At 39.0% G+C, this 23031-nt stretch overlaps 1 protein-coding gene across 1 annotated transcript in view; it reads right to left on the bottom strand.

Moving 5' to 3' along the window:
* IL17REL (interleukin 17 receptor E like) overlaps positions 1–19765 on the bottom strand; it is a gene marked incomplete at both ends in the record, with an annotated part of 43803 nt that extends 24038 nt beyond the window's left edge. The window contains 2 exons of the mRNA XM_079549113.1: positions 268–295; positions 19664–19765. Of these exons, the coding sequence (XP_079405239.1) occupies positions 268–295; positions 19664–19765 (130 nt within the window). The remainder of the gene's footprint in view (positions 1–267; positions 296–19663) is intronic.
* Positions 19766–23031: the final 3266 nt, after the last annotated feature.

The raw sequence follows: 23031 nt of genomic DNA, 5'->3' as shown, positions 1-23031 counted from the left end.
CCCCATTCCTGGAAGCATTCAAGACCAGGGTTGATGGGGATACTGAGCAGACTGATCCAGTGGTAGGCAACTTTGCTCATGACAGGGGAGTTGGAACTATATAATCTTTGAAGTCCCTTCCAACCCAAGCCATTCTATAATTCTATGATTCTTTGACTCTATGACACAGTGATCTGAAGTGACCAGGAAAGTGCATCTATTATCTGCAACAAATTATATTTATTTTTCAAAAATAAATGTAGTAAAAAGTGAATGATGTATACTCACTGGAAGGTTTGCTTTTACAATGAATCCCCTGCAAACAGAAAAAAATATATACATTATGACAGGTTTTCTGAGGTGATGATAAAAATAAATATTACTTAGTCATTATACACAAGTATAAACATACTTTTTTTAAAAGTAAGCACATTCTAACACAAATAGATTTTGAAATTAAAGCACATTTTCAAATACAGTGAAAATGCACATCACTACTTCATATGATATCCAGATAAGTTTGAGGGCACAAGATCAGTGTTATCCATATTTTCATGTATTTTCTACTGAGTTGTAACCATGACAAGTCCAAAGTTCCATCAAATAGAGACGTCAATCAGACACTGCCTGACCAAAAAAATAAAAAATAAAAAATAAAAAATTATCAATAGTTTATTTATTGACTCAGGTATAAATAAATCAGGCAAAGAAACCAAGTTATTTTTTAATGCAAGATATCTGTAGCACTTCTGAATATTAGATGAGTTTTAGGAAGGTCACATCAGGCCAACAGGACATATTACAATCAACTGCAAATGAAGTTGAGGAACAGGACTTGCCATTTTAATTCTGAGAACTATCTGGCTCATAATCCTGAAATTGAAATTACTCAGGCACAATACTTACCATGTCAAGTGAGTAAGTTTTTTTGTAAGAGACAAAGTGAACCTGACATTAAGATTTGAGCAGGTTTCCAGCTGCCTTTCAGCCAGACTACACCCTTTTTCCAAGTAAAATAAACACTCAACCACACATCAAAATTCTGTAGAATATAAAAATAACAAATATTATTTTGAATACTATGTATCATTTTCTAAATACAGGCTACTACTACACCAAAAAATATGTTTTCCTGCTGTTCTGGCATTCAGACTTCTGACATAACACTTCTACTAGTGTTTATTTCTGGTGTATGGTATAAAGTATATTCCTCTACACTTTCTTTTAAAATCAGTGCATTATTCACAGAGATGCTTTTGTCACAATTGCAAAAGAAGCAGGCATCACCTTGTCTCCTCTCCTCTCAGATGGACTGGCAGCTGTTAGTCCTTTTAAAGCATTTCAGGATCCTGTCAGTAAACCAACAATCTGTGAGATTTAGAGCCAGCAAAAGTCTCTCCGTAGACATTTGGAAGTTCTCAATTTGTACACAAATACAGTTGACAGCCTGGGTGAGTACTAGCATGTCATAAAAAGAACTATTACTTGGTCTTCTATGTGGCTGCCACCCACAGGTCCTTCTGTCCACCTCATAAATACAGCTGTAAAATCTTATTTCTGAAAGTGTGAAATGACAGCACTGTGGTAGCTGTACATGTGTATGGTCTTACCCCATAGTTGCTGAGAATTGTTTCTGTCCTTCATGGCTACATTTGGCCACTACACATTTGCAGTAAAAGGGGACAAAAAACTTTTTTATAAATATATTAACAGTAAGAGGAGGGCTAAGGAGAATCTCCGTCCTTTACTGGATGCATCGGGATACATGACCACTGGCAATAAGGAAAAGGCTGAGGTTCTCAGGGCTTTCTTTACATCCGCCTTTAAAAGTCAGACCAGTTATCTTCAGGGTACTCTACTCATTGACCTGGAAATCTTGGATGTGGAACAGAATAAACCTCTCCACAATTCAGGTGGAAACAGTCAGAGACCTACTGCTCAACGTGGATCATCACAAGTCCATGAGGATGGACCACGGGATCCACCTGAGGCTGCTGAGGGAGCTGGCGGAGGTGACTGCCAAGCCTCTTTCCATCATCTATCAGAGTTCCTGGTAAACCTGAGAGGTCCCAAAGGACTGGAGGCTTGCCAATGTGGCTCCTATTTACAACAAGGGTTGTAATGTCGCCTGACCTCGGTGTCAGGGAAGGTTATAGAACAGATAATCTTGAGTGAGATCACACAGCATGTGCAGGACAACCAGCGAATCAGGTCTAGAGTACAAAAGACAGGTCCAGGTCCAGGTCCAGGCTTAACCAACCTGATCTCCTTGTACGATTGAGTGACCCTCCTGGTGGAGGAGGGAAAGCCTCCAAAATAGTATCCTTCAAATAGCCTTATCCTATATCTTTCTAATAGCCTTCAAAATACCTCCACTTGAGTAAAGCCTTTGACACTGTCTCCCATGGTATTCTCCTGGAGAAGATGGCATCCCGTGGCTTGGACAGGTATACACTGTGCTGGGTGAAGAACTGTCTGGAGGGCCAGGCCCAGAGAGCAGTGGTGAGTGGAGTTAAATCCAGCTGGTGACCAGCTGGTGACTAGTGATGTTCCCCAGCAGTCACTGCTGGGGCCCCATCCTGTTTAATATCTTTATTGATGACTTGGATGAAGGAATTGAGTGCACTCTCAGTAAGTTTACAGATGACACCAAGTCAGGGGGCTCACGTCCAGCTTTTCATCCATCAGGACCCCCAAGGAAATCAAACTTCTTTGTATAACTGTTCCAAAAGTGGGGTACTTCTATTTCAATGGTTTCATAAATTCCTCAGATTCCCTGAAGGCGTAAAAAATGTAACTGATGTAACCTTATTTCTGCTGCAATGTGTTCATTGATATATTTGTCACTTACAATTTCTGAAGAAAGACTCTGTTTGTAGTTTGCTGATTTTCACAATGCAGATTCATCAATAGAAAGAAGACTATAGCTTTCTCACTTACTCAGTGTAACACTAATCTAATAGCAGTGGAACATGCCAACTCATAGAAAACTCCACTGGAATTTTAACTGCAGTTTCAAAGCCCTGATTTTGAATTAATTTCTAATCAGACCCTGCAGGAGTACACAGAAGGACAACTTGAATTCAGCCTCTTTTGCTCGAGGTACTTGACAGCCTTAGGAAATGGAACAGACAAATAAACAAACTGCAAAAAATTCAATGAGTGAGCAAGCTAGGGAGCTAGCTTTTTGTTAAGAAAATCTAACTGTTGGAACAGCAAATTGATGAACTACAGCTCACTGGAAGGAATTAATCTCTAATGAGGTTGAAAATTTAGTAAATTACCTTTGTATTTTTAACTTCCCATTTTACAGCCCAACTGTATGAAAATGTTCTAGTCAGGTGATTTGAGAGAGATCCCAACTGCAAGTAAAAAATTCTCAGAAGAAACTAGTTGCCTTCTGTCTTCTCTTTATAGTCTCAGTACAAAAATTCATTGAATAAAAAAACATTTCCATTGAACTAAACAAAAAATCTGAAAAAACTCAAAGCATCTAGTCTACACTCAAAGACCAACGTTTAAGATCCCTTGTTCTCACATCTGAAAAAATGCAAATTGTATGCAAATAAAGTACGTTACAAATGAGAAAACAAATCACCAACTTCCCTGGGGCTGCCAGATGATGCAGGAATACATCTTCTATCCCAATTAATTCTTCTTTTTCACTATTGTTTACATGAATCCTAATCTCCGATTGCTTTTTAGTAACATCTTGTATCTATTTGCTCATCTACTCCATGGGGAAAAAGTAATACATCCAGTAGTGATTTTTGTTCTGGTAAGGAGATATTTTGTAGTTCTTGGGTGCTTAGGTTTGTTCTGGATGAGGAGCTGTTGGGAAGGTTTACATAAATAATCAAGCATTTGCTCAAACACTTGCCAGTTAAAGCAAGCATTCGGTCACAGTTCAATTCTTTTTTTTAATAAGTGATTATTTTTATTGCACAATGCCATAGGGTGTTTTTTTTTCCTCTTTTATAATCATTTTGCAAAATAGTCAAAAGAGAGACCATTTGTCTCAAGGAAGAACTCAAATAAATGAACCAAGTTCCTTTCCCACTTTCTATATCTTTTGTTTTCAGGAATTTTCAGTGATGAATGCAATAAAAAAAAAAAAAAAACATAACACAGTAAAACCAGAATGGAAATTTTCTTCTTTCACAAATGCTGTGGGTGTCTTTTATGCAAAAATGAAATCTTGAACATGATGGTACAATTTAGTGCAATACAGAGAGCATCTCTGATTCATATCTGTTTTGGCAAAGAGCCTAAGCAAAATACACTTACACAATGTACAAACAGTTAGGGATTTTCCTATTTCTCTAGGGTTTTCCCCACTTGTGGTATTACTCAACTGTAGCTAGAGGTTATCTGAACAGACACCACCAATATGCATCATTCTGAATAGGAGGTGTGGTGCCAATTTTTTTAGCTAGCACAGCAACTTCTCAATCTAATTCAACTGTAATAGCATTCTTTGCTTTTAAAGACTGTAGAGCAGAAAGTAAGATTGGCAGAGGAAGATTTGGATTTGAGGGCTCAAGGAGTTCTTTCATGAAATAAAATTGCTGAGGAAAAGAAACAAAGATTAGACCTATTTCCCACTTCCTTTTATACCTCCAGGCACTGAAGCAAAAGCAGAACTGTAGAAATTCTTCCTTGAATGATCTGTCAACACAGGAAAGAGTCTGGGGTAAATTTTGTTTCCTAGTGTGTTCACTAACTGCTATACCTCGTTCATAGAAGAGCTCATGGCAGATCTTCCACAATTCTAAAAAGAGCAGTAAGATGCCTGAAAATATTTTAAAATATATTTTGAACATAATTCGGGCCAGGCTGTCAGACATTCAACTTTCAGGCCTTCAAGATGTCTGCATTAATGTCAGGGAAACTAAAGTAAATCTTTTGAGAGATTCTCAGTGGCAAAGCTATTACCTATACTTCTACCTAAAGCCAAACTATCAGAGAGAAGAGGAAAAGGAACGTGACCATTTTATGAAGTTTTCTTCTATTTCAGTAATTTCTATTCTTTAATTGCCATAAAAAGCAAGCATGAGGCTGTATGTTGTCTTACAGCACAGGGTCTTGAAAAAACTGGTGCTCAAGTTGAAAGCAAAAAGCTCATGAGGTTGATGAATCCAAACAAGTTCTTTTTGATTTCCAGTCAAGAGGGGTAGCTCTACACAAATTCAACTTATTCTATGCAGAATTAGAAGGGATGTTACAGACCACTGGGTCTAGTCCCTTGATAACCACAAGTGCCAAGTCATCTAATCCCTTTCAAAAGCATTTAAACTCAAGTTTTGGCCTGTACTGCTCCAATGCTAAGGCTTTCCAGAAGCTCTGTTGCTCCAGAAGCAACAAAACTTCTATTTTCTAAGGTAAATACAATAATGGTTAGTTTGCATTGATTTCTGATTGTGTTTGTTGGCATTTCATTTAAATAGATGCTTTCCATCCTGTAATTTACTTTCCACTTATCTGCAGCCAGTAATTTAACTTTTTTCAGAATTTGTTTTGCGAGGCTATGAGAGCCAAGCTCTTTTATCCTCCTCTAATAAAATAGCTTTTCCTTCTTTTCATGTCTATGTGAACGCATCTTTCCTGAGATCAGACAAGTTGGACTAGATGACCTTTGAAGAATTATTCTTCTCTTCTCTTCTCTTCTCTTCTCTTCTCTTCTCTTCTCTTCTCTTCTCTTCTCTTCTCTTCTCTTCTCTTCTCTTCTCTTCTCTTCTCTTCTCTTCTCTTCTCTTCTCTTCTCTTCTCTTCTCTTCTCTTCTCTTCTCTTCTCTTCTCTTCTCTTCTCTTCTCTTCTCTTCTCTTCCCTTCCCTTCCCTTCCCTTCCCTTCCCTTCCTTCCCTTCCCTTCCCTTCCCTTCCCTTCCCTTCCCTTCCCTTCCCTTCCCTTCCCTTCCCTTCCCTTTCCCTCTTCCTTCCCTTCCCTTCCCTTCCCTTCCCTTCCCTTCCCTTCCCTTCCCTTCCCTTCCCTTCCCTTCCCTTCCCTTCCCTTCCCTTCCCTTCCCTTCCCTTCCCTTCCCTTCCCTTCCCTTCCCTTCCCTTCCCTTCCCTTCCCTTCCCTTCCCTTCCCTTCCCTTCCCTTCCCTTCCCTTCCCTTCCCTTCCCTTCCCTTCCCTTCCCTTCCTTCCTTCTCTTCTCTTCTCTTCTCTTCTCTTCTCTTCTCTTCTTCTCTTCTCTCCTCTTCTCTCCTCTTCTCTTCTCTCCTCTTCTCTCCTCTTCTCTCCTCTTCTCTCCTCTTCTCTCCTCTTCTCTCCTCTTCTCTTCTCTTCTTTTCTCTTTTCTCTTTTCTCTTTTCTCTTCTGTTTTACTCTATTCCCAATGGGGTGAGCAGAGCTATGTACAGTTCTGAAAAGAGTTTTCCACAAGGGTTTATTTGATGCCTTATAAAGTGGTAATATTCATTGTCTCAGCCATGTTGTATTGGTGGCTATCCTGCAATACAGAGAGGGATCTATTTACCACTTCCCATGTAAGCAATCCCATGCCAGCCTTCCTTTTTCCATCTGCTTATCCCATTCAGTTTGTGGAGGAAAGAGCCTACAGATGCTGGACAGAGCCTACAGATGCTGGACTTTTAAAGGTTCTAAATGATTTGTCAAGGTCTCTAATGAAAAACCTGAAAACGCTAATGCGATTTCAGTCACTTTCATGAGGAAAGAGGTCTTTGAGGGGTGGACAGACCATGGATAAAAAAAAAGAGAAAATTAAGAGCTGTATCATGATCTTAGACTTTCAACGCATTACAGTAATTTCTTACCAAAATGTTCATATCCAAATCATCTAGGGAAAATTTCATGGATACAAACAAGTGCATATATTGTAGCATTTCCCAGAGCTGTTTTCATATATGAAGGCGATAATAACTTTGCATTTTACATATCCTTCATGATGATGAGAACTGAAACCTCGGGGAATTTTTCTCACGCTATTTTATTTCATTTTAAGACAGGTATAAAATAATCCCTGTATTATCTTACCAAATGTAGGAAAGAGAATCCTTTACAGTAAGAGAAAGCATAACATAATGATTCCTGTGCCACTAAACAAAATCTTAATTACATCAAGGACGCGTACTTATGCAAAGGAGTATGTTACTTAACAAGTGAAAATGAAAAATAATTTACCTACAGAACATACTTAGCAATTGAATCAATTATAATGTTTGCTGAGAACTAGAGGGATTATAACAATTAATACACATAATATGAACATTTATAACTGCTATGGTTTTGGTTAGTTCTACTGATGCATTGTCCCCAAGAGACCTTTTCTCTAAAGGAGCATCTGCGTTTGTTTCAATGTCATCTGTAATTACGTTCATTGCCAAGGTAAAACTATATTTCTGGCAAACCACAAGGTTGTTCTTCAACTTTTACTGACAGTGTGGTAACCAGATACACATGAATGTCATATAATGGGAGCAGCTATGCAATCACTGAAGAAAACAATTGGACTGATGTCCAAGCAGAAAAGAAATAGGCATTAGAACTTACAGCAAAGCACTGTTTTTGACTACTTTGCACTACTATTTCTACAAGAGCATCTGATAGATGGATTTTATTATAGAATGCTAAAAGCAAAGCATTTCTGAGTCACAAGTATGTATCATCCAGCTTTGAGCAGAATTTACTCTCTTTACATGCATTCCAAAATGAACAGGCCAATCACATTAATGTAGTGTAGAAACTGAGAGGATAAGCACAGCTGAAATGTAGGATATTAAGCTCAGGGCTAATGAGGCCACACACCTTTTGGTAAGAGTTGTCCCATGTCCAATAGCCCAACTTCTTGCCTGTATTAATGCTATGTTCACATTTCCCTGTTCATTTAGCTGACAATGAACAAACAGGAAAAAGAATATTGGGTTTACTGAAGATTACTGGATAATTCTCAGTAAAACTTCAGTGATGCAAACGTATGAACTCCATTCTCCACAACCTGGTGCTTGTTAAAACTGAAAGTCAGTGTTTCCCTTACAATCCAGGAGTATTTCGATAATGTAATATGACTAACACAAGTTCTTCAGGACTCTAAGATTTTTGTTTACTTGCTACTATTCAAGTACAACAGAAATTCGTGTCAAGACAGCATGTGCTTCCTCAAGCATCGTACAGATGCAGAGGAATCCCATTCGTATGTATGCCACATGGATGGCCATGTGCAAATAACTTCCATGACCTTTAGCTGTTTCCCTTTTGCAGGACAGAACAAGCGGAAGAATTTATCAGCACAGTAATTGTATCTCTGGGAACTCCTTGCAGAGCCATGCTTTCACAGAATCACAGAATCACAGAATCACAGAATCACAGAATCACAGAATCACAGAACTGTAGGGGTTGGAAGGGACCTCCTGAGATCATCGAGTCCAACCCCCCTGCCAAAGCAGGTTCCCTACACCAGGTAGCACAGGTAGGCATCCAGGCAGGTCTTGAACATCTCCAGAGAAGGAGACTCCACCACCTCCCTGGGCAGCCTGTTCCAGTGCTCCGTCACCTCACTGTAAAGAAGTTCTTGCGCATGTTTGTGCGGAACTTCCTATGCTCCAGTTTCTGGCCATTTCCCCTTGTCCTGTCTCCACTCACCACTGAAAAGAGTCCGGCCTCGCCATTCTGCCCCCCACACCTTAGATATTTATAGACCTGGATCAGGTCCCCTCTCAGTCTCCTTTTCTTAAGGCTGAACAGACCCAGTTCACTCAGCCTTTCCTCATAGGGGAGATGCTCCAGGCCCTTCACCATCTTCGTGGCCCTCCGCTGGACTCTTTCCAAGAGATCCCTGTCTTTTTTGTACTGGGGAGCCCAGAAGTGGACGCAGTACTCCAGATGAGGTCTTACCAGGGCAGAGTAGAGTAGAGGGGGAGGATCACCTCCTTTGACCTGCTGGCCACGCTCTTTTTAATGCACCCCAGTAAGCCATTGGCCTTTTTGGCCACAAGGGCACACTGCTGGCTCATGGCCAACCTGTCGTCCACCAGCACACCCAGGTCCCTTTCCGCAGAGCTCCCCTCCAGCAGCTCATCCCCCAACCTGTACTGGTGCATGCAATTATTCCTCCCCAGATGCAAGACTCTACACTTGCTTTTGTTAAACCTCATCTGGTTTTTTTCTGTCCAGCTCTCCAGCCTATCCAGGTCTTGCTGAATGGCAACACAGCCTTCAGGCGTGTCAGCCAATCCTCCCAACTTTGTATCATCGGCAAACTTGCTGAGGGTGGCCATTATCCCCTCATCAAGGTCATTGATGAAGATGTTGAACAAGACCGGACCCAGCACAGACCCCTGAGGAACACCGCTAGTTACAGGCCTCCAACCGGACTCTGCACCACCAACAACGACCCTCTGTGCTCTGCCAGTCAGCCAGTTCTCAACCCACCTCACTGTCCACTCATCTATCCCACACTTCCTCAGCTTTGTTATAAGGACGTCATGGGGGACAGTATCAAATGCCTTGATGAAATCAAGGTAGACTACATCCACTGCTCTCCCCCTATCCACCCAGCCAGAGACAACATCATAGAAGGCTACCAGGTTGGTCAAGCACGACCTCCCCCTTGTGAACCCGTGCTGACTACTCCTGATAACCTCCTCTTCTTCCAGTTGTCTGGAGATGACATCCAGTACAAGCTGTTCCATCACCTTTCCAGGGACAGAGGTGAGGCTGACTGGCCTATAATTGCCTGGGTCTTCCTTCTTGCCTTTTTTGAAGACTGGGGTGACGTTGGCTATCTTCCAGTCTTCAGGCACCTTCCCCGTCTTCCAAGACTTCTCAAAGATGACCGAAAGCGGTTCAGCAATCACCTCTGCCAGCTCCTTCAGCACCCGTGGATGAATCCCATCGGGTCCCATGGATTTCTGAACATTGATGTTGCCTAGGCGCTCCCGGACCACCTCTTCCCTGACAGAAGGGGGGTCTTCCATTCCCCAGATCCTCTCACTAATCTCCAGGGTCTCAGATTCCCGAGGGGGAGCTTTTTCACTGAAGACAGAAGCAAAGAAGGCATTCAGTATCTCCGCCTTCTCAGCATCCCCCGTTACCAGAACACCCCCGTCACTTAGCAGGGGAGCCACATTCTCCCTAGTCTTCCTTTTACTGTTAATGTACTTGAAAAAACCTTTTTTATTATCCTTTATCCCCTTTGCCAGATTTAATTCCAGGCGGGCTTTAGCCTTCCTTGTCGCATCCCTGCAGACCCTGACAACATTCCTGTATTCTTCCCAAGTAGTCAGACCCTTTTTCCACATTTCATGGGCCTTCTTCTTTCCTTTGAGTTTGTGCACGAGCTCCTTGCTCATCCACACAGGTCTCCATCCTACAACCAAGTGTCCAGTCAAAACCACCATATATTGAGGTCTCACTACTGGGAAGAATATTCCCAACCTGTACTTTGTTTAAGTGAACTGTACATAAAAATCATCCTGTGATACAGAAAGGACTTACAAAGAAAACACTTGCATTTAAAATTACTGGACCAAAGGGAGCTATGACAGTCTGAAATAAAAACTGCCTGATCTATTGTGAGCTTCAGCTCCAGGACTGGAAATGGAATTTGCTTGGAGCAACAGCGTGCTCTAACTTCTTTTTTTTTTTTTCAGAAATAAAATCCAACAATAAATAAATAAATAAAGTCAATCATTTTGATGTCATGTTTCCTAAAACATTTAAACGAGTTGTTAACAAAACAGAATTGCATACAATAGACAAAGTAAAATTACAATACACTTTGAATGCCATACTCTCAGCTGGTGTAAATCAGCACCGTCCCATACACAGAGTGTCAAAAATTTCAGACCACTCAGCTACTTGAAAGGACAACTAATCTACCAAATCAGCACTTCTAGTCTAACAATGAGACAGGAACAATCTAACGCTGCATTAATGGTTATTTCAGTGAATGACTGGATTTTGCATACAGAGGATGATAAAATGGACTCAAAGAAATTTTGGGCGGAAGGGGTCTCTGTAGGTCACCAAGACCAGCCTCCTGCTAGAAGCAGTACTATGACCAATACCAGAACAAGTCAGACATGAATTTGACCATTTCTTGAAAAACTCAAGGATGTAGGTTCTACAACCTCTTCAGACATCCACTGGTGTTCAGTACTTTAAGGTCTGGATGGCATAATGACCTCTGTAGCCCAGAGGAGGCTACAAGAAAAGTTTAGAGCAGATCCCTCAGCATCACAAACAGCACTGAGAAGTGCATGGAACCAGTGGGTAGTAAGATTGCCACACGGAGGGAGGGAGGGAGGGAGGGAGGGAGGGAGGGAGGGAGGGAGGGAGGGAGGGAGGGAGGGAGGAAGGGAGGAAGGGAGGAAGGGAGGAAGGGAGGAAGGGAGGGAGGGAGGGAGGAAGGGAGGAAGGGAGGAAGGGAGGAAGGGAGGAAGGGAGGAAGGGAGGGAGGAAGGGAGGAAGGGAGGAAGGGAGGAAGGGAGGGAGGAAGGGAGGAAGGGAGGAAGGGAGGAAGGGAGGAAGGGAGGAAGGGAGGAAGGGAGGAAGGGAGGAAGGGAGGAAGGGAGGAAGGGAGGAAGGGAGGAAGGGAGGAAGGGAGGAAGGGAGGAAGGGAGGAAGGGAGGAAGGGAGGAAGGGAGGAAGGGAGGAAGGGAGGAAGGGAGGAAGGAAGGAAGGAAGGAAGGAAGGAAGGAAGGAAGGAAGGAAGGAAGGAAGGAAGGAAGGAAGGAAGGAAGGAAGGAAGGAAGGAAGGAAGGAAGGAAGGAAGGAAGGAAGGAAGGAAGGAAGGAAGGAAGGAAGGAAGGAAGGAAGGAAGGAAGGAAGGAAGGAAGGAAGGAAGGAAGGAAGGAAGGAAGGAAGGAAGGAAGGAAGGAAGGAAGGAAGGGAGCCTTAGCTTGTTATGTTGTTGTATAAGTAGATAAGGTCATGTAAATGATCCCTCAAGCCATGCTAAAGGCAGCAGATTAGTCTCAGATGGCAATCCTGAGAGGTCTCCGCATTCCTCCTTGGTGCCATTATCAGTTAATGAAATGTTTCCATTACAGAATTCATGATAAAGATATCTGACTAGCTCTATTGTGCTTGCTTGAGTTACAGAAACACTCTAACCATAGCAGAGAAAAGAAAGTTGTCTTAGCATAAGTAGATGAAAACCTTTTTGCTGTTGTACGCTTGAAGGTTTTGGAGAGAGATGACTTATTCTCTAAAGAGTAACTTATATTTTTATGGCACCTGAAAGTCTTCATCCACGTCAAAAAATTCATACCAGATCCCCTGCGTGTATTGCCAGGAGTAACAAAAGCCAAAGCAATCTTCCCCTGAAAGCATTAGGTCTGTTGAAAAACCCTAAAGAAAGTATCTATAATAGGGATTTCAGTTGAAAAATCTGCAATTTGAGATAATTAACAAAGAAATGAAAATGGAAATTCTAAGGAAGAATAAATCACATTAAAAAACTTTTTAAAATAATAACCACTTAAAAAGTCACTACCTAGTCTATTTCACTTTTATACAGTTAACTCATCTTGTGGAGAAGAGTTTTTTTTTTAAAAAAAAAAAAAAAGACAACTAAGGACTAATAATCTAGTTCAACTTTATCTTGTGGATCAGTAGTTGCTAAAGTTAGCACAGGCCCAATTAAAGGTGGCAGAAGTCCAAAAGAAATGATTCCAAAGAGGAAGGATTCCACCAGCTTTACAACAGCAGCATTGTTTCACTTGACTCTCCTGATCATGCAGTCGTCCCTAGAGGCAGCAATGATTCCTGGGCATGGTCTTAGCTTAGTGAACCCACTAATGTTCAGTACCTTTCTATGCTTCTTCACCCTGCATCTCATTTTTAATGATAGCTTTTATTCACTAAAAACAACCTATACTACACATTTTCCTAAAGTGTATGCATTACTTTTTCTCCAAGGTGGATGAGAAAATAAGTTACAGAAGCAGACTAGATGCTAACACAGATGTAATCAAGATCTAAAACAATATTCTATATCCTATCTAGCCTGGTCTGGTATTAGATACGGAGGTTGGTGGCCATGCATGCGGCACGGAAGCTGGAGCTTGTTGATCCTTGAGGTCCCTTCCAACCCAAGCCATTCTATGACTCTATGATTCTATGATTCTATGATATCCTACAGAAAAATAATATATGAAAATCAAGGTGACTAAATTAAAAGAGCATACACTGCTGATCAAAATTCAGTATTAAGCTAGACACTCCAGTGAGAACTGCTAAAATTAAAAAAATGTAATAATTTTTAAGAAGTAGAAGAAGGAAAATCATTATACAAAATATTAATATCTTAAAATAAATTGATAAATCTGTCATTCATCACTGTCACAGAAGGAAGAACAGCAGGTCAGGGAGATGAGGAAGTGGGAAAATGATCAATGAAGTTTTCATACATAGGAATGAAAGGAAAAAACAAAATTAGGGACAGTTTTAATAAATTCTATTTCCTCAATGTTTTCCAAGAAAAGACAATGAATGCACATCTAGTATTGTACAATGGTGTTTACATGATTCATACTTTCTGAAAATATGTAGGCAAGTAGAGACAACTTCAAGACAATCAGTTTTCCAGAAGGTATTGAAACTTACCACATATTCAAAGTAACTAATCCAAAACACTTTCCTGCAGGAGAAAGAGCCACTGATCATTAGCTAAGTGAAACTTAATCTTTGTTCATTTTTGCACAGACACTTTCTGAGTGAAATTGCGAGTTCCATATTTTTCATACTGAAAGGACTTGACGTACAAGAAAACAGGTCTTTGGCTCTTTCAGGTCTTTGACTGTTTCAAGGCAGTAAGTTAATTATGAATCAAATATGACTGTCTTTAGATCCCCCAAAAGACAAAATTGCACATAAAGGTAGAAATACTATGGTTAGAAAAGAATTCAAGATGTCATCTGCTCTACTGGATTAAGTACTAGATTAAGTGGATTAAGTACTTCTGCTTTAGGAAGAATGACCTTTATCTGAGAGGTATTTGCCTAGCATGTGTGGAGATCTCTACAAGCTCCATAGGCAATCTGTTAGAGTGCTCAGTATTATTAGCCACTGTGACTTCCCAGATCATTCACAACTTCACAAAATCCAAGCCCAGCAAAATCAGATAGCTGTGAAGGCAGAGCCAGGGATATGATGAGCCAACTGAGTATACTTGAATTTACTGGTTCTGTGATCTTTCCTGCACAAGTAGTTCAGAGCTACCCTGGAACCTTCTCTGCCACATGCTACTGTTTAGGAAGATTTTCTGGTTTGTGTTTTATCTAAACTTTTAAGAAGACAAATAACTGTATTGTTCTTCAAAAACCATCCAATAAATACTATCAAAATTGAAGGAAAAAAGTTTTACAAATAAATAAGTTTTCTTGAAAGTAGGAAAGTGCTATAAAAACATTTACAAAGATGATTAAACGGCTGGAGAACTTATCCTACAAGGAAACACTGAAGGAGTTAGTTGGAGAAAAGAAGTCTCAGGAGTGACATTTTCATAGTTTCCCAGTACTTAAATGACGGCTATAAAGAGGACAGAGGCTCTTTCCTCACAAGACACCACATGGAGAAGCCAAAGGACAACAGGTATAAGTTTTATGGGGAAAGGTTTATTCTTCATATAAGAAAGAAATTTTTCACAGAGAGAACAACGAATCACTACAACAACCTACTCAGGAACAGGATGGAGTCCTCAGCATTAGAAGTTTTCAAGATGAAATTGGACAGGGTACTAGAATCTCATTCAGGCTCCCTTGCTCAAAAAAGCTGAATCTGGGCTGGCTGTTTTATAGCTTTATGATTGATCTGTGCTGATGTATAAAACAGGCATCTCTTCTGGGGATGATGTTAACATGACACATACAACTTCAAATGTGGGTTCCTGGTTTTTACAGGAACCTGGGAATTCATGGCACCCAAAATGATTTTCAATCAGTAATAAAAAACTTTTACCTCCTTCCCTTGGTCCAAGTTACCTACCTATTTGGGAGCTTCTCAATGCTGGGGAAAACACCAAAAAGCCAGGATACTATCAAAGCTTATTTTAAGAAAGGAATTATTTAAAACCGCTTCTTAGTTCTTCTCATTTTGGATCACTCCTGATTCTCTCACCAGCACAGAACAAAACTGTATAACTCAACATGACAAAGTAGTAGGTACAGTACTATCAGCTCCAGCAAATTCACAAATTAAACCAAATTATTGATTTCACTGCAAGAATTCCAGCTAGGTCATACCACCTTGTCTTGAACAAGTTACTACCTACCTCTGCAAAATTATCTGCTTCCTTGGAGATATTTAAAAGTCAGATGAACACAGTCCTGGCAATCTCCTTTCAGTGTCAGAGGAGTTGGACAAGATGACCTCTAGAAGTCCCTTCGAACTTCAACCATCCATGATTTTATTATTAGAAGTCACAATTCATACTGAATTACAAGTAGCAGTGCCCTGTATTAGAAGTTCAGGACACCTTGTCAGGTCCTGTTTCAAAATCAGCTAGTTGTGTCCCAGACTTTCATGACTGTCTCCAGTGCCTTTGCTTTTGCTACTCCAGTAGCTCATCTCCTTCCAGACCTTGTAACCTTTTCCCAGAGTTCTTGAGGAAGGAGAAGTGAGAAGGAAAAAAATAAGAGCTACTGCTACATTTTTTGCAAGTCTTGAACTGCAAACCTTTCTTCACCTCTTCTGAAAGAAGTGGTAATAGATCCTCTAACTATGAGGAACATTTGAGAGTTTAAGTCCCTGTTTGTATGAGAATCTGACTCTCTTCTAGGGTGAGGAAATAGTATGATAACCAATGGCAAGGAAACAGCAGGAAATATGAAAGCCAATACATTCCTGTCATTGTTAAGCTATTTTTGATCCTGCAAAATACAGACCACAAATCACATAAACTTGCTAAACAGCAGCTCTCCTGACTACAAGCAGAACAGGCAAGAAAATTGGTTAATATCACTCTAATACAGTGATTCGAGACCTGCTTAAGTATGGCTTTGACTAATGAAAACTTAATATTTAATTATAGTATTCAAGGCAGCAAATTTAAAAAATGTAATTAAGACACATCAGACAGGAAAGTCAGCACTATTTTGTACTTGTGAAAACTGTAGAGGTAAAATTACTTGACCAGGGCCACACGAATAAGTCAATGGACCAGGCCCAAACAAGTCAATGACAGGCAGGGATGTAAAACCCAGGCTTTCCATCAACGGAAAGCCTGGGAGCTCTCATGGGTTGCACTGCACAACAGCAGATTTTAGCAGAGGATATGTTTCATATTTTTCACGTGTCCTCCAATCGCTGGGTATACCTTTGCACACAAGAACACCTGTGGTGATTCTTCCATTCTTGTGTCTTCATGCTGATACATCTCAGTCTGAGAAAACCAGATACTAGATACTCATGTACAATGGTGAGAGTCTTAAAATTACTTTTAAGGTACAAATTGCTTACCTTGACAAAAAACAATGAATGTCTACTTATGTCAGCTGAGTTAGTAGCCTGAGATCAAAAATTTATTGCCAATAACCTTTATAGTTACAGGAAAATCCCACATTCAGTTTCTTCATTCATTTCTTCTTTATTTGTGAACTTCGGAAATGCTGCTACATTTAAAGGCAGACAATACATATACTATTTCATAGTTTTCTGGAAAGTTTTTTTTTTTTAAATGTAGCGCTCATGATCTTTACCAGCTGTTGAGTCAAATTTGGCATAAGCTCGTTCCTTTGTGTACAGCCTGCAAACAATGTGGATTGTAAAGCAAGTAGAGCACAAACACAGTATCAATTGCAGGCTGGGATTCCCCTGTGCTTTTACAGGGAATCCTGGTTGATAATTATATTTGCTTTTGGGTGAGGTCTGAAGACCAAGCTCATGGTAGTTAACTTGAATACCAGAATATAATGCAAGCTTTAAAGGCAAGCCATTAAAATAAGGAAGAAGGAAAAAAAATCACAATGCATAATAAAAACTTGTATGTTCCTTTGCCATCATTGAACCACAATTGTATATTTTCATGCTTGCATAATACTTGCATTAATATGAAGTGCTCTTTTGTTTTCTCTTTCCTATACGGGATGAAGTAATTTGTGCTATAGTAATGGTACCTGGATATTGTACATGGCCATGCAAAAATGCCTTGCTGAATGCTCCTAGTAAGCTAAGAATGATTCGTTCAGTTGCACTAGGATTCAAAATCTAAACAGTTGAGTGTAAAGGTTTTATTAGGTAACATACCTCAAAACAGTTAAGTCGCTGTTTTCCTCCTAAGTGTAACCAATGCCTTACTTTGCTAACGAGGATCCAAGGATGGCAAAACTGCTTATAAATACTGTCACTGTGAGACACTGTCACTCTGAAGTCTAGACTGCTGGTCAAAATCAACATTTTTAGCTCCTGAACTTGCCCAAAATCTCTCTGACAATAGCCACAGCTTGAAAAATGCAGAAAAAATGAAAAAGCTTTCTGTTTCCCTGTTGCTTTACGAGGAACCGTACAACCGCAAGGATGACTCTGCAGAAGAGAAAATCACTACGCAGATTTATGGGAAGATTCTGTAAGGGACAAAAAAGTCTATAATAGACATTTATAACAGCAACAGAAAGCATTTTATACCTTTAAAATTACACTTTCTTATTATCTCATTAAGTAAATTGCTAGTGAAGTTAATTCAATTAACTACAATTAATTCTCTACCTTAAAACCTGTGTGCTATAGCAGAAGACAACAGGTATGTACTGGATATCCATTGAAAGATTAACTGTAACCCCTGGTTGGTGCTCTGACAAAGACCATGAGTTGTGAATTACAGAGAAGATAAACCGCAGCTTTTTACAGTAACTAAGGTAGGAATAAGATTGAAGCCATGGAATTGTAATGGTTTATGTAGAAAAACTGATGTTAGTTTCAATGGAAGAAGGAGTTTTCTGTAACAACCCAGTCACGAGACTCTTGAGTTCAAAATGCTCGAAATGCTTTGCACTGGATTGCAAACGCTAAGCTGGCAGTAATTTGTCCTGTTGAGATCATTGTTGTTTCCAGTAAGAAAACATTTTTGTCTTAAAAAGTCATTAATGCATTCAAGATTCTACTGAATACAACTAGCAAAAACATAACATACTGAACATGAACTGAATTCTATCCTTTAGCATCACAAATGGTGTTTATACTTGATTCTGTTACACTGGAAAGAAAGTGTTTTCCTTGAAAATTAAAGAGAAAAAAAAAGAGCTTTCTCATTTATCCAACCTTCAGCACTGGAAAAGTTGCAAGACAATAACTGGAAGGCAAAGAAAGGGATCCTTTCTTTATGTCAACATCTTAGGCAGCTAGTGAATCAGCCTTCCTAAAATAGATACCTAAGATACGACAGAGAAGGATGTCTTCCAAGGGCCCCGGAGTTCTGAGACTTGGAGCAAACCACTCTCTAGAGAAATAAATTTGAAAGTCAGATAGAGTCTTTTTTAAATACTCATTGTTGCAGACCATGGAGAGTAAATTCTTTTAAATGCATGCACTTTTACATTCAAAAATACATAATTTGCTGGAAATTATAATTTGCTGGAAAGTGCACAGGTACATCCAGAAATGAATCTCTGATGGATCTCTACATCTAAATGAATCTCTACATTTTGTTATTTTAAAAACAATATCTAAATGTGGTAAGACTGCACAAAATTTAAATTCAGGAATATAAAGCAGTATTTGAAATAGAGAGTTTATTTCCTCTCAACTCCAGTGTTTTATAAGCATCTCCATATACATCCTAGCATACATCTAGCATACATCTCTCCATATACATCCTAGCATACACATATAAAATACAGAGTTAACTGCTGTAACATACTGACAATATCCAGCTACTGCTATCACGTTTAGACAGTGCTTAGTATGTCCCAAGGACTGCAGAGTACAGTCATATTTTCAAGCAGAAGTCCACATTCAGCCAAATTCTTTTATGCTATTAATTCTGCTTTTCCATAGCAACTTCATAGTTATCCCGGCCTATTCAGACTGAAAATGTGAGACAGCCTGTTATTCATACCCTATTATTTTATTTTCTGGTATATCTTTCCGTATACTGTATTCTTCAACTTTCAGACAGCCAGCTGAAGCAGAATGTCCCCATACTGCCCCTTTGTGGAGATATTTGGAAGCATTCAGAATTCAAAGCTTTTGAAGTGATGGTATAATCCACACTCCAATTTTGTACACATACATAAGTCATTAAATGCAATAGTCCGGTCATATTCATTCCACAGAATGAAAAACAGGTTTTTACTGTTTCTTAAGTTTAATCCATTTATTCACAGGAAAATCCGTGTTTCCAATATTCTTAACATAATTAGCAATTTCTGCAACTTCCCATTCCTCCTCCTGTCACCTCTTTGACACCACTGCTGTTGTAGAAAATCGAATTTCCAAAGTAATTAATATAAATTAAATCTGTTTTATTGCTGCCTTCCAAACACAAAAGTCAATTTTTTAAAGGTAAGAACAACAACAATAGCTGGAAAGAGAGCAATTTCTTATTTTCTCATAACAGTCATCATTGCCACTTCAGATACTTAATGTGAAATGACAGGAACATAAAGTGAATGGTCAGGACAGTTGAAATATTTTTTTATTTTTCCTTTATTGCTTTGTTTACAATTATTATATCAGCATACAACTATTATATTAAGAGATAGCAAAGAACAAGTAAGAGGTTACCTGAGAACATGAAAGTCCACATTCTTCAATCCTGGGAATAATATGACAATCATAATTCCAAAATAGAATTATAAGAAGGATCAGAATATGAATACTTATCATCCTAACCTGAAAACAAAACAAAATAATACTAAACAAAAAAGAAGAAGGGAAAAAGAAAAAGAAAAACCTCAGAAGAAATCTTCTACTCTGACAATTCTCTCTCTCAAGCCAAAACTTCAGCATGAGTTTTAGTCCCTCCCACAGCACCTTTCAACTCCTCCCACTAAAAGTTTCCAAAGACAGAAAATTGCTAGTTGTGGGAAATATAAAGCATGCTCAGTGCACTTATTGTGTGCCTCTGTGAAAAATGGGAAACTTGAATTTCTGGCAGTTGCAGTAAAAGCCTTTTTCTTCTGGATTTCACCGTGTCAGATTTGAATGAGGTTTAGTGTGCTTCTTTTCTGTAATTCTGTATATTCATGGGAATTTTGTTTCTAGCAGGCAGCTTCACTGAAATCAAAATGCATTATTATGCATTATTATGTGTACTTCTTCTCTTGGTTTTCTAATGCACCAAAATAAAAATGTATCTTAAAAAAAAAGAACAGTTGTGTTGAGATAAGTAGTCTTGGAAGACTGATTTCATACTTCTCGTCAGAAAGAGAAACAGCTTCTTTTATTCTAGGAGTCTGATTTATTTTGTATATTATATAATTGCATCAACAGAAGCCTCACCTCCAGTTTGTGGATTTTCATCACGTTTGGAAAGTAGGCTTTGCTGAAGAAGCTGAACACCAGCTCTGAAAGCTGCGTATGAGAGAGCTACAACACCTCTATAGTACATGGCTTTGGAATGCATTTCTTGCTGCTGTCCTACAAAGTATCAACCACAGGGAATGTGTATTCCATAAAACACACTTTCTGGTTCATATGGAGGATATGTGGTATGTTATGCCTGTAGGTGGAATAGAGAAGTATTACTTCACAGAGGGTTTGCTTACAACTTAGAGATTTCTTCCAGCAGAACAGTGCTAGAACCCACACCTTCCACACTCTAATTAAAACTTTTACATTGTTATTTTATTATTGTCATTTTTGTTATGTAGGAGATGCACAACTAACTCCATCTGATAGGATGAAGCTCTACCAATAATTCTTTATGTCTACTCTGCCAATATATCTGCTGTGTTTGTATTTCAGCACTTTACATACTGTCTCATGAGTTCAGTTTGTCAATTTTCCATTTATTTTATTTTATTTATTATTTTTTTAAGACGAAAAGTGGTAACAGCCACAGTACTGCACAAATTGTCATTAAATTATTTTGGATAAAAAATAACAAGTAAATGTCATCACTTGTAAATGTAAAAATGCACTTTGTCAAAGATCCACCCAGTCTACTCTCCCGTGACAAGCAAGATCCATAGCACATACTTGCGCAAAATAAAAAAGTAATTAAATATAATGTGCTATTTTTATGAATACTTTTAGCATAAATACTTCCAAGCTCCAGTGATCCATAGCTTATGAATTTCCTGAACTGAAAGCCATGTCTATGTCACTATTTTTAATAGCTATTTCTGGACCTTTCTTACATGAATTTATACAATAACATCTGTAATAACATTTGTACAAATGGCATCTATTTATCCTTCTAGTTTTCAAAACATCCTGTGGCAATGAGTTACACTATTAAACTATGTTTACTTACTTTGTTTTGAGTTTAAACTGCTTCTAAATAGGTCAGTCTTTTACTGTTCTTGCATTGACAATTGACTTATTATTATTATTATTAATTTGAAGGTTAAGAATATACCTCTTTATTTTCACTATACCTTTTGTAAGATGGAGGTCCTGCTCAGGACTGTTCAGGAGTGATCAGCCCAAAGACCATTAATACAATAGCACAGTGATGCTGGCTGAATCATCAGTGGCATGATTTGCCTCCAACAAAAAGGCATTGTGCCTCTCCCTTGGTGTATCACATTTACCAGTACATTTACAGCAGAAAAGCCAGTTCAGCACACACCACTGTTAGTAGTTTTGCAACTTCAGCTTCAATTGCAATTTATGGGACCCCGTAGGACACTGATTCTGAGACTTTTCCACCAGCTTACTTTTTAGTATGTTTCCCTGTAATGAACTCTACTGCAAGCAAGTACTTCATGTTTTATTGTGCCATTAGATGCCTTAAGCATAAGGTGTCCTTTCACATCTCCATTTCTCGTCAGCTCTGTAGACTCCTTATGGGTCTTCCTTCTCATCTTTGGTTAAAAAAGGATGGTATTTTACCTTTCTTAAAACTACTCATTCATTAAAATCTGCTAGATGATGTCTCACTGGAGGATTTCTGGAAGATATCTTAAATATGTTCTCTTCTGAGCTTTCACTATATTACTTTAAAACAAGACCTATCAGCCTGGAAAGTTTCTACCCTTAAAGTTGCTCCTTTTAATTTCCTTTTGGACACTTGTTCATTTTAGATACTTTCACCCTTTCAGCTGTTCCTTTTAAGTTCCTTTTGAATGCTTGTTCATTTTATATAGTTACCTTCTATTCATACTTTAAAGTTGCAAATTTTTTGGATATTGAACTTGCGCCACTATTGAAGAGTGGCTTTTTAAGTGACTGCTTGGAAATGCATCAAGAGTTCTTTTCTTCCTACGGGGTCTATGATTACTTGCTCTAATCAGCAGTCATTTAAAGTGTTTAAGTCATTTATAGTGTTTATACTGATCAAGTTTCTGGATCAAGCCCTGGGGTAACACTCCTCCATTTCCATAGACGTGACTGGTGTCATTCACTATTATTACATTTTCTCCTCTCTCACTCTTCTCTGATGTTTCTTAGCACATTTCTGTCATAGACAAACACACTGGTCAGTAGCACTGCTATAACAGTATGCTCTTTGAGTCCTGAAAGTTTCCGTAACAGCTGCTACTGGGTTCAGTGAGTTGTTAATAACCTTGTTGTTTTATACTTTATTTGACAGTAAACTCTTTTAAAATTATGTCTCAGCCAGCACAATTTATATTTCCATTCTCACATAATTTGTACCACCATTGCTCAAGTACAAGGAGTATGATCTGGAAACAAAAGTTAGGATAGGCATATTACTAGATATACCCAAGTAGTCAGATATTGTGAGTTCCTTTGTAGGAGTTTAAGTGCAGAAATCTGTATAAATGTCAACACACGTACTGACTTTGTTGAGATGAACATGTCAGTGCCTAAGCTGGTAGGTATGCCCCTGTCACATCCAAACTGAAGAAGTCCCAGCCTTCTTTGGTCCACAATAGCCACATTCACACTACATTTTGCAAGAGTATCCTGTGGTACAGCTCTACATACTTTCATGTCTCACCAACATAGGCACACATATTATT

Source organism: Tetrao urogallus (assembly GCF_951394365.1).
Source record: "Tetrao urogallus genome assembly, chromosome: 1".
NCBI lineage: Eukaryota > Metazoa > Chordata > Aves > Galliformes > Phasianidae > Tetrao > Tetrao urogallus.
The sequence above is the reverse complement of the archived record's forward strand: the minus strand, read 5'-3'. Positions and strand labels throughout refer to the sequence as shown.